This window comes from Haliotis rubra, unplaced genomic scaffold (genome assembly GCF_003918875.1).
Source record: "Haliotis rubra isolate DU_JTF1 unplaced genomic scaffold, ASM391887v1 Scf86, whole genome shotgun sequence".
NCBI classification, from domain to species: domain Eukaryota; kingdom Metazoa; phylum Mollusca; class Gastropoda; order Lepetellida; family Haliotidae; genus Haliotis; species Haliotis rubra.
In genome coordinates this window covers 1,872,859-1,886,347 of record NW_025767590.1, presented here as the reverse complement: position 1 = coordinate 1,886,347, position 13,489 = coordinate 1,872,859, and the positions used below count along the sequence as shown (strand labels likewise).

Genomic DNA, 13,489 nt, shown 5'->3' with positions numbered 1-13,489 from the left:
TACCTAGAACAATAATTGTTTCGCGACACTTGTGTGGTAGTTTATTTCTATAGTCTCTTACCGGCTGATGCCTGTTGCCGGGCTAATATACATATATATGGAATGAATGTGCATAAATCTTACATAATCGCATTGCAATATTAATTAGTGTGCCGGTGTCTTCACTTGTATATTCAAGATCGTTTATTACTTGCTTGTGCTACTGAACCTTAGGTGAATGTCAGTAGATGAGTGCTTCCTTGGCTGCAGTCGACCATAGTTTCACAGACACCGGCTCTTAGTATGTTTGTGTGCGTGAATGTCTGCGTGAGCGCGTTTGTGCGTGCGTGTGTGTGAGTGCATGTTTGTTTGATGTTTATTTGTGTGAGAGCGTTTGTATTTTGAATGAGTGTTTACACGTGTTTGTTTGACCTTGTGTGTGCGTTTGTGTGAGTGTGTAAATGTCAACGTTTGTGTGAGAGTGTATATGTGTGTGAATGTCAACGTTTGCGTGAGTGTATATGTGTGTGAATGTCAACGTTTGTGTGAGTGTATATGTGTGTGAATGTGAACTTTTGCGTGAGTGTATGTGTGTGTGAATGTCAACGTTGTGTGTATGTGTGTGAATGTCAACGTTTGTGTGAGTGTACATATGTGTGAATGTCAATGTGTGTGTGATTGTGTATGTGTGTGGATGTCAACGTTTGTGTGAGTGTGTAAATGTCAACGTTTGTGTGGGTGTGTGTACGTATGAATGTCAACGTTTGTGTGAGTGTGTATGTGTGTGAATCTCAACGTTTGTGTGAGTGTATATGTGGGTGAATGTCAACGTTCGTCTGAGTGTGTGTATGTCAACGTTTGTGTGTATATTGTGAATGTCAACGTATGTGTGACAGGGTGTGTTGTAGTGTGTTACTGGATGTGATTCTGTTGCAGTATTGTGTGTATGTGTGAGTGTTTGTATTGGGAGTCCAGCTGTACACACGTGGGTTTGTTTGACCTTGTGTGAGCGTTGTTGTTTGTGTGTTCGTGTGTGTGTATGTGAATGTCAACTTTAGTGTGACAGTGTCTTATTGTGTGTGTGACTGGAGGTGATTCTGTTACAGTATTGTGTGTATATATGTGTGTGTAATATACACACTTACATACATACATGTCTTCGTAGGAACAGTATTAAACTATTACTTGAAGCTGCTGTTAACACGATTTATTATTTACTCGACACTGGCATACCCAAGACATGCAATTTCAGATATCCCGTACCATTGCCATCCCAGGTCAGTAAAGACGATGTGATGTGATGTATCTTCCAATGACTATTACTCAGATTGCATGCCCTGAGGCCACAAGCCGTCTTTACTGTCACCATACACATGTAAACCTGCTGTGTGTTCATTACTGTTTCTGCTGACTCTGCAAAATTTGGTTTCAGTTAATTGTAATAACAATGTTCCAATTATCATTATCATTTCCAAACGAGATTTTTACTATTGAAAACTAGTTGAGACAAATCTTTTCATTTGATAGACTGGGATGTGGACAAATATCCACGACAAGCTGAAGGACAGGATAGCTAGCTCCAAGACCTACAGCAAGAGCGTCAGAATCGAGGGCAACGTCTTCCCTCCACGAAAACTCAGAGTAACTACTAAAATAGTAAGTCTGTTTCTATACAGTGTGATACATACATATTTCATGCTTCAATTTCCAGGTATTCGGATATTTAACCCCCTCACAATAATCCTACCTGGCGGGTAAAGGTGGATATAATATTGGATTCAATAACAAACATACAAACGTTATCTTATGTTGACGCCAGTCGCCTAAACGCTGCAGACTTCAAATGTAAAACTATAGTGCCTGTTAAAAACATACATCACCATTATATGATCACCATAAGGATGATTTAAACCTCCATCACATTTTTGTGAGCGTCTATTTTACCCGACAGTTTCGCAATGATTAAATCATTCTTCGTTTACATGTATTAATGTCGGATTCAAAAAGTTAACGCCCGATAGTAATTAGTGTCCGTTACCTGCCGAAAATGATTTCATTGAGAGTTAAAGGACCAAAATAGTGATTGAAAACTTTATGCATGGATCGCTGAATTCTGTGACGATACAAAGTGTATCGTTAAGAAAGGTTATTGCGTTATACCCAATGACTTCGTAATGAATTTGGTTTTACTCAGTTTGGAATCTCGAAGAGTACACGTATGCTTGTTTTCTGTAGAGTCTTTAAACATTTCAGGAGCCGCCGTTTGTACAACGGAACCGGGACACCGGGGAGTTTGAGGGGCATCTTATCGACATCTTAAAAGAAATCAGTAAACTCCTCCAGTTCGAGTACAACGTGTCATTGGTACCTGATGGGAAGTTTGGCAGTAAGAAGTCGTACGGCTGGACGGGGATGGTCAGACAACTGTTAGAAAACGTAAGCAACATCTACGTCATGTCATGACTTGCATCTACAATTTCAGCCAAAGTGCATCGCAAACGTGTGACGAGATCAAATAAAATAGATTATTATTATTTCCCATCATTATTGGTACCATCAACATCTGGCGTGTGCTGCGAGAGAAGGTTTATTAATAGATATTTCACAAATATTTCCTTTTGCTGTAATATCGCGTCGGAAACATGAAATGAGCCTCTTATATTTGGCTTGTTTGAAGAATCGAACCCAGGCCTCCGGTGTGACGAGTGAACCTTGTAACCACTGGCTGACAGGCATACGAATTTCACCAGCCCTACTTATTAAACGCCAATGCGCATATTTTGGCATGACTGAAAAATAGGAAACAAGACAGCTGAATGTATTAATCACTGTCAAGCTGCAATCATGATATCAGGTGTTTGCATTTCCTATCCGCCTGATCATGAAGTATTGACCCATCGTTTGTACGAATAAAAGTTTGAAATAATGATATTATTTGATATTGACGTTACGCTGGAAACATCCTTCATAAAATGACCTTTTGAATAAAAGTAGAACATAGTAGTGAATATCCTCCACGATGAGAAAAAGCACGATTCCGGACCAAATGAGTATAACCTTGATCCACCGAACAGTTCAAATGTGTTCTTAGAGAATTACCTCTATAATCAACACCATATTGTAATTTCAGGAAGCTGATGTGGCCCTTGCCCCGTTCCAGATCACGCCGTCTAGATCAGTAGTTGTTGATTTCACGAAGCCATTCATGACGAAAGGAACTACTGTTGTAATCAAGAAACCAGACGAGACAGGTCTGAAAGTGTTCCAGTTCCTGTCCCCCTTCACTGATCAGGTGTGGATTGCCATCTTCTTTTCCTTCCTCATCGTGAGCCTGGTGCTGTTCAGTGTGAGTCGAGTCAACTCGGACAGACAGCAGAAGTACACCTACAACCTGAGAGAAAGCTTCTGGTATATCTGGGGGACCTTATTGAGGGGAAGCTTAGTTGGAGCTCCTCATGCAATCTCCAGTCGCATTGTGGCCAGTGCCTGGTGGTTTTTCTGCCTTATCCTGATATCCCTATATACCGCCAATCTGGCAGCCTTTCTGACAATTACCAATTCCAATGTCGGCATCAACTCTGCTGCTGATTTAGCAAACCAAGACTATTACGAATACGGCACCGTGGACGGTAGCCAAATTGAGTACTTCTTTGAACATACTAAAATGACTGATTATCAGAAAATGTGGGCACATATGTCTGCGCTTCGCCCACAGTCGATTGTGAGAAGAGTTGAAGATGGATTTGAAAGGGTCAACTCGGGTCGGTATGCGTTCATTTGGGATTCCCCTACAATAACACATGAGATATCTGGAGACTGCCAGCTGATGCAGATTGGTCATCCGTTTGATCTGAAAGGGTACGGGATAGCATACACAAAGAATGCGCAATTTGGAGAAGCTATTACCTTGGCGATACTTCGACTGATTGATGAGGGTGTTATCTACAGTATTGAACGAAAGTAAGTACCGTGTTCTATCTGGGTCTGCCAGCTACACATTCTTAGTGACTGGGTTCGGTTTTACGTGATATTTAGCAATATTCCAGCAATATCACACACTGTACCCATGAGGGAATCGAACCCGGGCCTTTTGCGTGATGAGCAAATGCTTTAACCACTAAGCTACCCCACCGCCCCTTTAACTTCTTTAATGGCTGCAATGTACACCAAGAGCGTCAGTGTGATAATAAACAAAATCGCAGCACTGTAACACAGTTTTGGAGTGCCTATACTGGTTATACTAAAATATATAATATATTTGGTTAAGGTGTTATGATGAAAGAATACTGGCTAGAGCGCTGGGAATAAAAAGCGTCGAGTATTTTTTCATGTTGTTCAGATCCTTCTTTCAAAGAAAGAAATAATTGTTATTTATGACCAGGAAAAAAACTATCCATAGATTCTGTTCTACTCCTCCCCAGCATCTTCCATGAATGGACCCGTGAAGGTCCGGGTTAGAATATTGATCTTCAGTAGCCCATGCTTGGCGTAAGAGGCGACTAACTGGATCTGGTGGTCAGGTTCGCTGACTTGGTTGACACATATCATCAGTTCCCAATTGCGCAGATCGATGCTCATGCTGTTGATCACTGGATTGTCTGGCCCAGACTCGATTATTTACAGACCGCCGCCATATTGCTGGAATATTGTTGAAAGCGGCGTAAAACTAAACTCACTCTCTCATTCCATCAATGACTCTAAGTATAAACTAAAATAATGATTGTTCTTAACATGCAAGACCAGGTTAAGTTACAAATCGACAAACTGAAATCACCTCCTCGTCTTGGTAGCTGCGAGTTTGTAGCTGCGAGTTGATTCATTCATTTTGCCATCCTTTTTTTCACTCATGACAATGAGAAGGATGACCCTGTTTTCACTCTGATCTGAGCAAAAAAGAAGGCGTACAATTAAATCAGGATTTCACAAAACGATCGTAATTCAGCACAGACGTAACAAGCACAGACCTCATGAATACGTTACTGGACAGAAAGCAGTCGCCAAAACAAACGTTAGCTCCAAAGCATGACTATAACTAAACCGGTAACAAATACACCACAATCGAATACCTACTTCTTGTAAAATACTTTAGCCGCCATCACACATGGGTGTAGACTTTCTTTGGACAGGAAGATTACGTTACTCGTAACACGTCAATAATGTCAAGCTGTATGAAACTAAATGGGGATAACTGGTAACCTTAATGTTTGTACTGTGCTGACCATGGCGATAATGTTTCGACTAGCGTCAAATTGTTGAACGGACGTGGTTCTATGACAAAACTTTGCATCAAGACAGATTTTCAATATGTGGTAAAATTATCCTACCGATAGGGAGCTTAATATTAAACGCCAAATTATAATCGATAAAAAATTCAATGAAATGTTAAGCGTACGTCTCACTGCTGCAATTCGAATGCTAGTTTAAGACGATTTAATTACTCTAATTGCACTAATCCCTAGTATCGTGGGTGCGGTGGGGTAGCCTAGTAGTTAAAGCGTTCGTTCGTCAAGCCGAAGACCCGAGTTCGATTCCCAACATGGGTACAATTTGTGAAGCCCATTTCTGGTGTCCCCCGCCGTGATATTGCTGGAATATTGCTAAAAGCGGTGTAAAACACAGCTCACTCACCCAATATCGTGTCTAAAACTAATTGGATGGTCCCCATGAATCTATTTAAAGATATTTCAAATGATGTCGCTAACCTGAGATTATCTGTGCCTCTCTTATAATTTAGTTTGCTTTGTTGTTGTTGGCTATTTAGGGGGGTTAGAAAATGGCATGGTGAGTTGTGAACTGGGATAGGAAAATATAAAGATTCGAACTATTGTTTCCCTAAGCATTTTAGTGAAATGTGAATGCTGTAACGATCAGCGTTCTCACGGGAACAACTCACCCATTCACTGCATAGAGTGTCGTGGACATTACACGTATTTATAGTACTTCATCAAACAACTGCAGGTCAATCTGAGGACGTAGCACTTATCTAAATTACGCTGCCAAACAATCTGTATGGTTTTTTTTAATTATTGGCATAATTATAGGATAGGATTATTATGTGTGCTGCACGCTGTTTAAAAGGGTTGAATGGGGTTAGATCAGGAATAATTCGTGAAGGATGTTTTTCTCAAACCCAAATTTGTGAGAAAAACGTGCCGAGTCATGTCTGTGTCACAACTGTGAGTCAACATGGAGGGAAAGCTTCTACCAGTAAAGTGTAATTACTCTCGCAGTTTACAATATTGATGAACGTTTTGGATGTTCGGATTTGCGGGAATTAGTGAATATTTGATAGCCGGAAATGTTACCATTGTAATACTTCCGGTTGATACTCTTAATGTTCCAAATGACATTTCCGGGCAACTAATAATCATAATTAGCTGCAAATTGAAAGCACGTAAAGTGTATCTGCTATAGAAAGCTTGTGTTTCACAATACCTACATACTTAAAACATACTTAACATGAAATCCATTTCTTATAAAATACGTGTGTTTCATAAATAGCTGTGAACTGAAAACATATGAAATCCAATTGTTATATAATGCTTGTGTTTTATAATACCTCTGAACTGAAAAAAAACACGAAATCCATCTCTTATATAATGCTTATGTTTCAAAAATACCTGTAAACTTAAGACACATGAAATCCATCTCCTGTATAATGCTTATGTTTCATAAATACAATAAACTTCAAACACATGCAATTCAGTTGTTGTATAATGCTAATGCTTCATAAATACCTGCAAACTTAAAATACATGAAATCCATCTGTTGTATAATGCTTGTGTTTTATAAATACCTGCAAACTGAAAACACTTAAAGTTTGTCTCTTAATTCACATTTCTGTTCCGTAAATTCAAGCACATTGGAAACACTTAAAGTGTATCTCCTGCATAACGCTTGTGTTTCATAAAGACCTGCAAACTTAAAACACATAAAATCCATTTCTTATATAGCGCTTGTTTCATAAATACCTGTGAACTTAAAACACATCAAATCCTGTTGTTATATAATGTCTGTGTTTCATAAATACCTGTTAACTGAAAACTCATGAAATCCACCTCTTGTCTCATGCTTGTGTTTTATAGATACCTGCAAACTGAAAACACTTAAATTTTGTCTCCTAATTGACCTTTCTGTTAATCAATACCTGCAAACGTAAAGCACAGAAAATGTGTTTCTTAGAAAACCACCCAAACTCTCCTAAATAACGTTTGTGTTGTAGATGGTGGCGACCCCAGTTCTGCCTCCCTGACGCCCGGGCTAGCGCCAAGACCAAGTCCCTGGACGTGGAGAACGTCGCTGGCATGTTCCTGGTCCTCGCCGGTGGGGTCGGGATCTCTGGGATACTCTGCTTTGTGAAGTTCTGTATTTCCAGGCCAAGAATAAAGAAGGTACGTTCATCATATAGTCAAAATAATTACAAAAGTACCAATTATAATGTTAGTCGTAATGACTATAATATAGCATCATGTACCTATGCTGAATGATCCTCTGAAGATAGAATTGGTCTTCAGCAACTGCCTGTCGTGTCAGGCGACTGACGGGATCGGGCGATCAAGTTCACTGAAGTAAAGACTATGTCGAATCCCAATTGCGTAGACTAATGCTCATAATATCAATCACTGGATAGTTTGGTCTTTGAATATTTACAGAATATTTAAATGCAGGAATTCTGTTGAGTGCAGCGTTAAGCAAAGTAAAACCTAAACTAAACACACGATAACATAACAGCATGTAAAGGGAACTGTGTCAACGAGTCGTCATTTACTGACTGACTGACTGACTGAGTTTAGTTTTACGCCGCTTTTAGCAATTTTCCAGCAATATCACGGCGGGGGACACCAGAAATGGGCTTAACACATTGTGCCCATGTGGGGAATCGAACCCGGGCCTTCGGCGTGACGAGCCAACGCTTTAACCACTAGGCTACCCCACCGCCCCGAGTCGTCATTTACATCACCTTTAGCATAACCATAGTCATACCATGGCAGACCATTAATGATCACCACCAATGGAACCATGCGAGGAATCAAACCCAGGGCTTCGGCGTATTGACGAAGTATTTTACCACTAGGTTACAGCTGTATTTCTATAAAACAGATGCAGTTGAAATCGCTCCTAACTGAAGACCTCATCTGTTAGGTCATATGAATCAGTCGCTATTTGTGTCGGCGAATGAACCATGATTGTAATAAACCTCCATTATGGCAACTATCGTCTTTCATCCCAGTTAAAATGATCTGACCTCACCATTCACCAGTGCAGGTGACAATTATGTACCGTTAGCCTTTACAGGTTATCAGTATGATGTCATCTGGCGAGATGCTATGCTGATATGATCATCAATTACATGATCACATATTCCGTTCGTGTCAGGGCAGGGCAGGGATCAAGCTAAGCTTTGTAAATTCCATTCCTGCACGATTTATTATGTGTGAATGAGTGTTTCACAGTTAATAGTAATATTGCCTTGAAACAGAATGAAATCAGTCACTCTGTACACATTCTTGTATTTAAATAATAGCAGCAAAACAAATGAAAACAATGACGCCAGGTGTTCGCCAAAAGATGAGCGACTTCGAGGGTCGAGGTCAAGGTCATTTTGGGCATATCACGTTGAATGGACACAGTATGATAGAACACCTTTCTAACCCACAGGATCGGTTTAATTGATAAAATTAGCAAAACCATTCTCAATGAGTGAGTGAGTATGGTTCTACGCCGCTTTTAGCATTATTCCAGCAATATCAGGGCGGGGGGCAGCAGAATTGGCTTCACACACTGTACCTAAGTGGGGAATCGAACCTGGATCTTCAGCGTGACGACCAAACGCTTTACCCACTGGGCCACCCAAGCGCCCGAATATCATTGAAAAGTTACCAGTATATAGAAATGAATTCGACTTGGTTCATATTAATGGGTTTTTTATGTTTTGGACATTAAGTATAAGTAAGACTGAAATGTCTCGATATAACGTTGTCAAAACTTTATTTTTGTTCCTAAACAACTTTTAAGAGAGGACGACATATCATCGTGGTAAAAAAATCTCCATCACGAACTTCTTTGTACTAGTTTTGAAATCAGCCCAATCCACACCTTTCAGCTTTTACACGTGATCATGCCGTAACTATGAACCGTTGACGTGTCAGAAAGAAAAACAACGTTCGTTTATCCTTTTGACGATGTCCATAGCAGTATTTCAGTGGGTTTTATTTAATGTATTTCAAATGTGTCATATCAAACTGGCATATCAACATCGTCCTTTGTCAGTTGCTGTTGTTCCCTGTTCAATGTCTTCATGGTTATCAGGCGTGTGTTGACAACATTGGCAGGACGCAGTAACGGTTTCTGGCACTGAGATACCGGTGTACGTGCAGCTTCCAATGCCTCACACTAAGTGGCACAGAGTGGGTGCTGTAATACACAACAGTCATACATAACTGTGTCACAGTGCTGCGATGTTAACTCAAATGGTATATTCAACAAGGACGTAGGACCATCGGCCCATGACACAGCACTTGTACAGCAGCCACAATACTCATTGCCTACATTAACTGACTGACTGACTGACTGACTGAGTTTAGTTTTACGCCGCTTTTAGCAATATTCCAACAATATCACGGCGGGGGACACCAGAAATGGGCTTCACACATTGTGCCCATGTGGGGAATCGAACCCGGGTCTTCGGCGTGAGCCTACATTAACAGATTTGTTCTCAATTGCAAAGACTTCTCAACATACACTGCCAACTTTCTTGTACGATCACTGTTATCACTGGACATTAAAAGACCCATTTACTCATTTATCATCCTACTTACGTTTGGGCGGTTGGGTAGCCTAGTGGTTAAGGCGTTCGCTCGTTACGCCGAAGACCCGGGTTCGATTCCCCACATGGGCACAATGTGTGAAACCCATTTCTGATGTCCCCCGCTGTGATATTGCTGGAATATTGCTAAAAGCGGCGTAAAACTAAACTCACTCACTCCTACTTTCGTTCTTCCATGTACGTTGTAGCTATCGACTAAAGAGGCGGTGGAGTAGAACCAAGTTCGATTCCCCACATGGGAACAATGTGTGAAGCATATTCCCGGTGCTCCCCGTCGTAATGTTCGGGGTTATTTGTAACTTTGGCATAAAACAATACTCACTCATTCGCTTTTGGTTACAGACAAAGACAGCCACCTACCACAGCGACATGGACAAGGATGAGTCGACGGTCCACGACGTGTACGACAGGAACACTGAGATACAGGTCTATGCCAATCACTCTGGGGCGAACGGAAGAGGCGCGGCTTATTTTTCTTAGCACAGGCATCTGTGTTAAGGTCCCTTGTTGATGGGGTAACCAGCCCTGAGGTGCGTGATCGCTGTGAAACTGGTGATCGGTGATTGTGAACACTCGATTCGAGTGTGAGAAGCTAGGCATTGACTGTCACAGCGTTTAGCATAGAGCTGCTGAACCCATTCAAGTACGTGACAGAGAGGACTTGACCTCTGTGAAGGTCAAGGTCAAAGAGTTGACGATCTATATTGAGGTCAAGGTCAACATGATAAAACACATAGCCGAGCACCCGGTTATTGTTGGAAAAAGACAATAATTCAACAATCAAATTGAGCATTTGCCAGTGTACAATCCGTCTTGAAGAGGAAGCGCATGTCAATACCTGAGAGAAAAATTGGAATTTTTTTCGTCTTTTGAGGCTGAAAAAAACTGTGGACAATCTCCTTCATCCGAATCGTGCACGTGAGCATGATTGTACGAATGAATGATCTGCCAAAGTATAGCACAAATATGTGACTGTTGATTGTTATGTAATATAATGTGTATGCTGTATTTATGAGCCTTTGCTACTTTATTCCATGTACATACGCTGTGATGACTGAACCATGTTACCTTTTCTACAAATGGTGAACCGTGTTGTGAATGTTACTGTGTCTGATACAAGAACGTAAAATCATTGCTGAAACAGTAGGGAACATTTCCACAGTGAAACCTTGTTTACAAGGACAGTATTGTTCCCAGTGAAATACTCCTAATTGCGATATTAAAATGAGTTGTATGTATACCTAATGTGTGTGTATATGTGTATTGTGACCTGGTTGGCCCAGTCTTCACTGCAACTTGCTATCCTGAGTTGCCTATCATTCGTGCACAGAAACCTACTGTCATGGGTTCGAATCCCAAATTCTAGGTTTGTCAGCACCACAACCTGGCTCAGGGCTTTCCTCCCACATACAGTTGCCACCCCGTTATACAACTGATATGTTACTCAACTCATTCACTGTATATATGTACACGTTCCCAAAATTAATCGTCCGGATTGAGGGGTGTCCGGAGTAACAGGGTCGTAATAACAAGGTTTCACTGTGGCACTGTATAGAACCATTCTGAGACCAAAACTAAACTTCAGGGCAAAGCAAAGTTTAACCAGAAACTTGGATTGACCCCAAGGAACGTTAACAATACGTTACAATATCTATTTCGGTGGCATTTTAAAAGTTGACGAATGATAAGAAATAATAAGGAAGGTGTGAGACTTTATGGGAGAGTATTTATTATATCATAATTTCGGTGTAGATTCTTATAGCGTTATCAAGCAAGACAGTCTTGCAAGAGAGTCCATCACTCTTGCTTGACAATCATATAAGAATGCACACCGAAACGGCGCATCATAATGTCATAAAGAAGTTGTCATACATAAAGTATCATATATTTTGTAACACATTACTAGGCCGAAAATACTTACCGAAGCACTTACCCAGCTGAAGTCCAAACACATTAATATACCCGTATCAAATGCATCCATTCGAACAACCATTTCCGGGGTCGTTTTGTTTTGTTTTGTTTTTGTTTTGTTTTGTTTTTCATTTTTAGCCAACATTAAACCTTTGAGGGTACAAATACTTTGCTTGCCCTGACTTTGGTCATTATTCCACTGTAATTATACTGCTGTTCACTCCTCATCGTCATACTAATGTAATTAACAATACCGGAAGAGCTCTGCAACTGAATGTTTCTCCTTAATATTGTCATGAAGCTGAACTGTAGTTGTACAGTTTTTGAACACTAAAAATATATACTGTAGCTGTTGTCGTGTCATTTATAAGACGCTAGGTTACTCCTCGGGTGATTCCAGGTGAGAATAGATCCCAAGCTTGACTGTAGGGATAGGTCCGCAGTAACCTATGCTTATCTGACATAGGATATGATTCGAATATCGTAAACTGCGGCACATAATAAATGCAACAAGCAAGGTGGATACACATTCTCTCTGTAGAATATTGATCAGCTGTCTGTAAAAGGGCAAACATCAGCTGTCTGCAATAGGGCAGACATCAGCTGACTGTAAAAGGGCAGACATCAGCTGTCTGTAAAAGGGCAGACATCAGCTGACTGTAAAAGTAGACATGCTTGTATTCAGTGTAGGAATGTTCTATTGCCCCCACGCGTGTATCTTGGTGTGTAGAACGAGTGAGTTAGTTGAACACCAGTATGAGTGAGAGAGCGATTGGTTTAGGTGAGAGACACAGAGAGAGCCAGTCGCCTTATAAATGCAGATACGCACTTAAACAGCGCGAAATATTGTTCTATTAACGGTTATTCAAGCATGTCCCGTTTCAATAACGCACGACATATCGAAACAAAAGAACAAGTTGATAAACGTAAGGACCGGCAATTCCCTGTGTATTGTTTCCCAGTAAAATGCTATCCGATAATATCACTACCACTTGATTGAACGGACTCAGTCACATCCATTAGCGATATCTACTACCACACATACCACAGACAACAAAGATAACCGTGAAACTGACACTGTATCGGGAGGTAAAACAACGAAACCCTTTCCACAAATGCGACATTCCATTGAAATACGTCCTACATGATACATGGTGTGTAGTAATCTGACCCGTCCAGTGATGACCATCAGCCCTGATGACCACCCCGTGTTACACCTGATGTCCAGATTACATCGTAACACGGCACTGGACGCCAGAACGCTTCCATACACAATCAACGTGGCCCAAATCAATAGGCAATGAGACAAGTCCTAACTAAGTCGCTTTGTCTTTCAATCAATACTTGGTAATATTACTAACGAACAGGTTACTCCCCATTTAATGTCAATATTTGGCAACAACATTGTTTTTTTGTTCTGAAGTATTATTTAGTATTTCCAAGGCCGTGGCCATAAAGCCAACATGAAATTGCTTTTTATCCCTCAATGGGTGTTGGTGGGGTATGATTTTATAGCTAACAACGTGTTTAATCCCTGGTGAAAAAATCATTGCCCTAAAAGGTTGTGTCAGTGAGACACTGACCCGAGACAAATGCTCGGTTATGTATAAAAAGAATGCTAACTCATACGTTGCTTAAGCCATAAATTGTACAGTGTTGACGCAGTGAGGGGTGTGGATATTACTGGTGTACCTGGAAGACTGAGTGGCGCAGCCAGGTGACATGTATGTAGTGGTGTAGAGTCCTATATTGATTTGTAGAGTTGGAAGAGTG

The 13,489-nt window shown here is 40.8% G+C and overlaps 1 protein-coding gene across 2 annotated transcripts in view; it reads left to right on the top strand.

The window, feature by feature from the left end:
* LOC124262884 (glutamate receptor ionotropic, kainate 2-like) overlaps positions 1 to 12,064 on the top strand; it is a 33,590-nt gene extending 21,526 nt beyond the window's left edge. For both annotated transcript variants that reach the window (XM_046697468.1, XM_046697467.1), the window contains 5 exons: positions 1,507 to 1,635; positions 2,233 to 2,415; positions 3,110 to 3,939; positions 7,202 to 7,370; positions 10,148 to 12,064. In XM_046697468.1, the coding sequence (XP_046553424.1) occupies positions 1,507 to 1,635; positions 2,233 to 2,415; positions 3,110 to 3,939; positions 7,202 to 7,370; positions 10,148 to 10,285 (1,449 nt within the window). In that variant the 3' untranslated portion in view covers positions 10,286 to 12,064. The remainder of the gene's footprint in view (positions 1 to 1,506; positions 1,636 to 2,232; positions 2,416 to 3,109; positions 3,940 to 7,201; positions 7,371 to 10,147) is intronic.
* Positions 12,065 to 13,489: the final 1,425 nt, after the last annotated feature.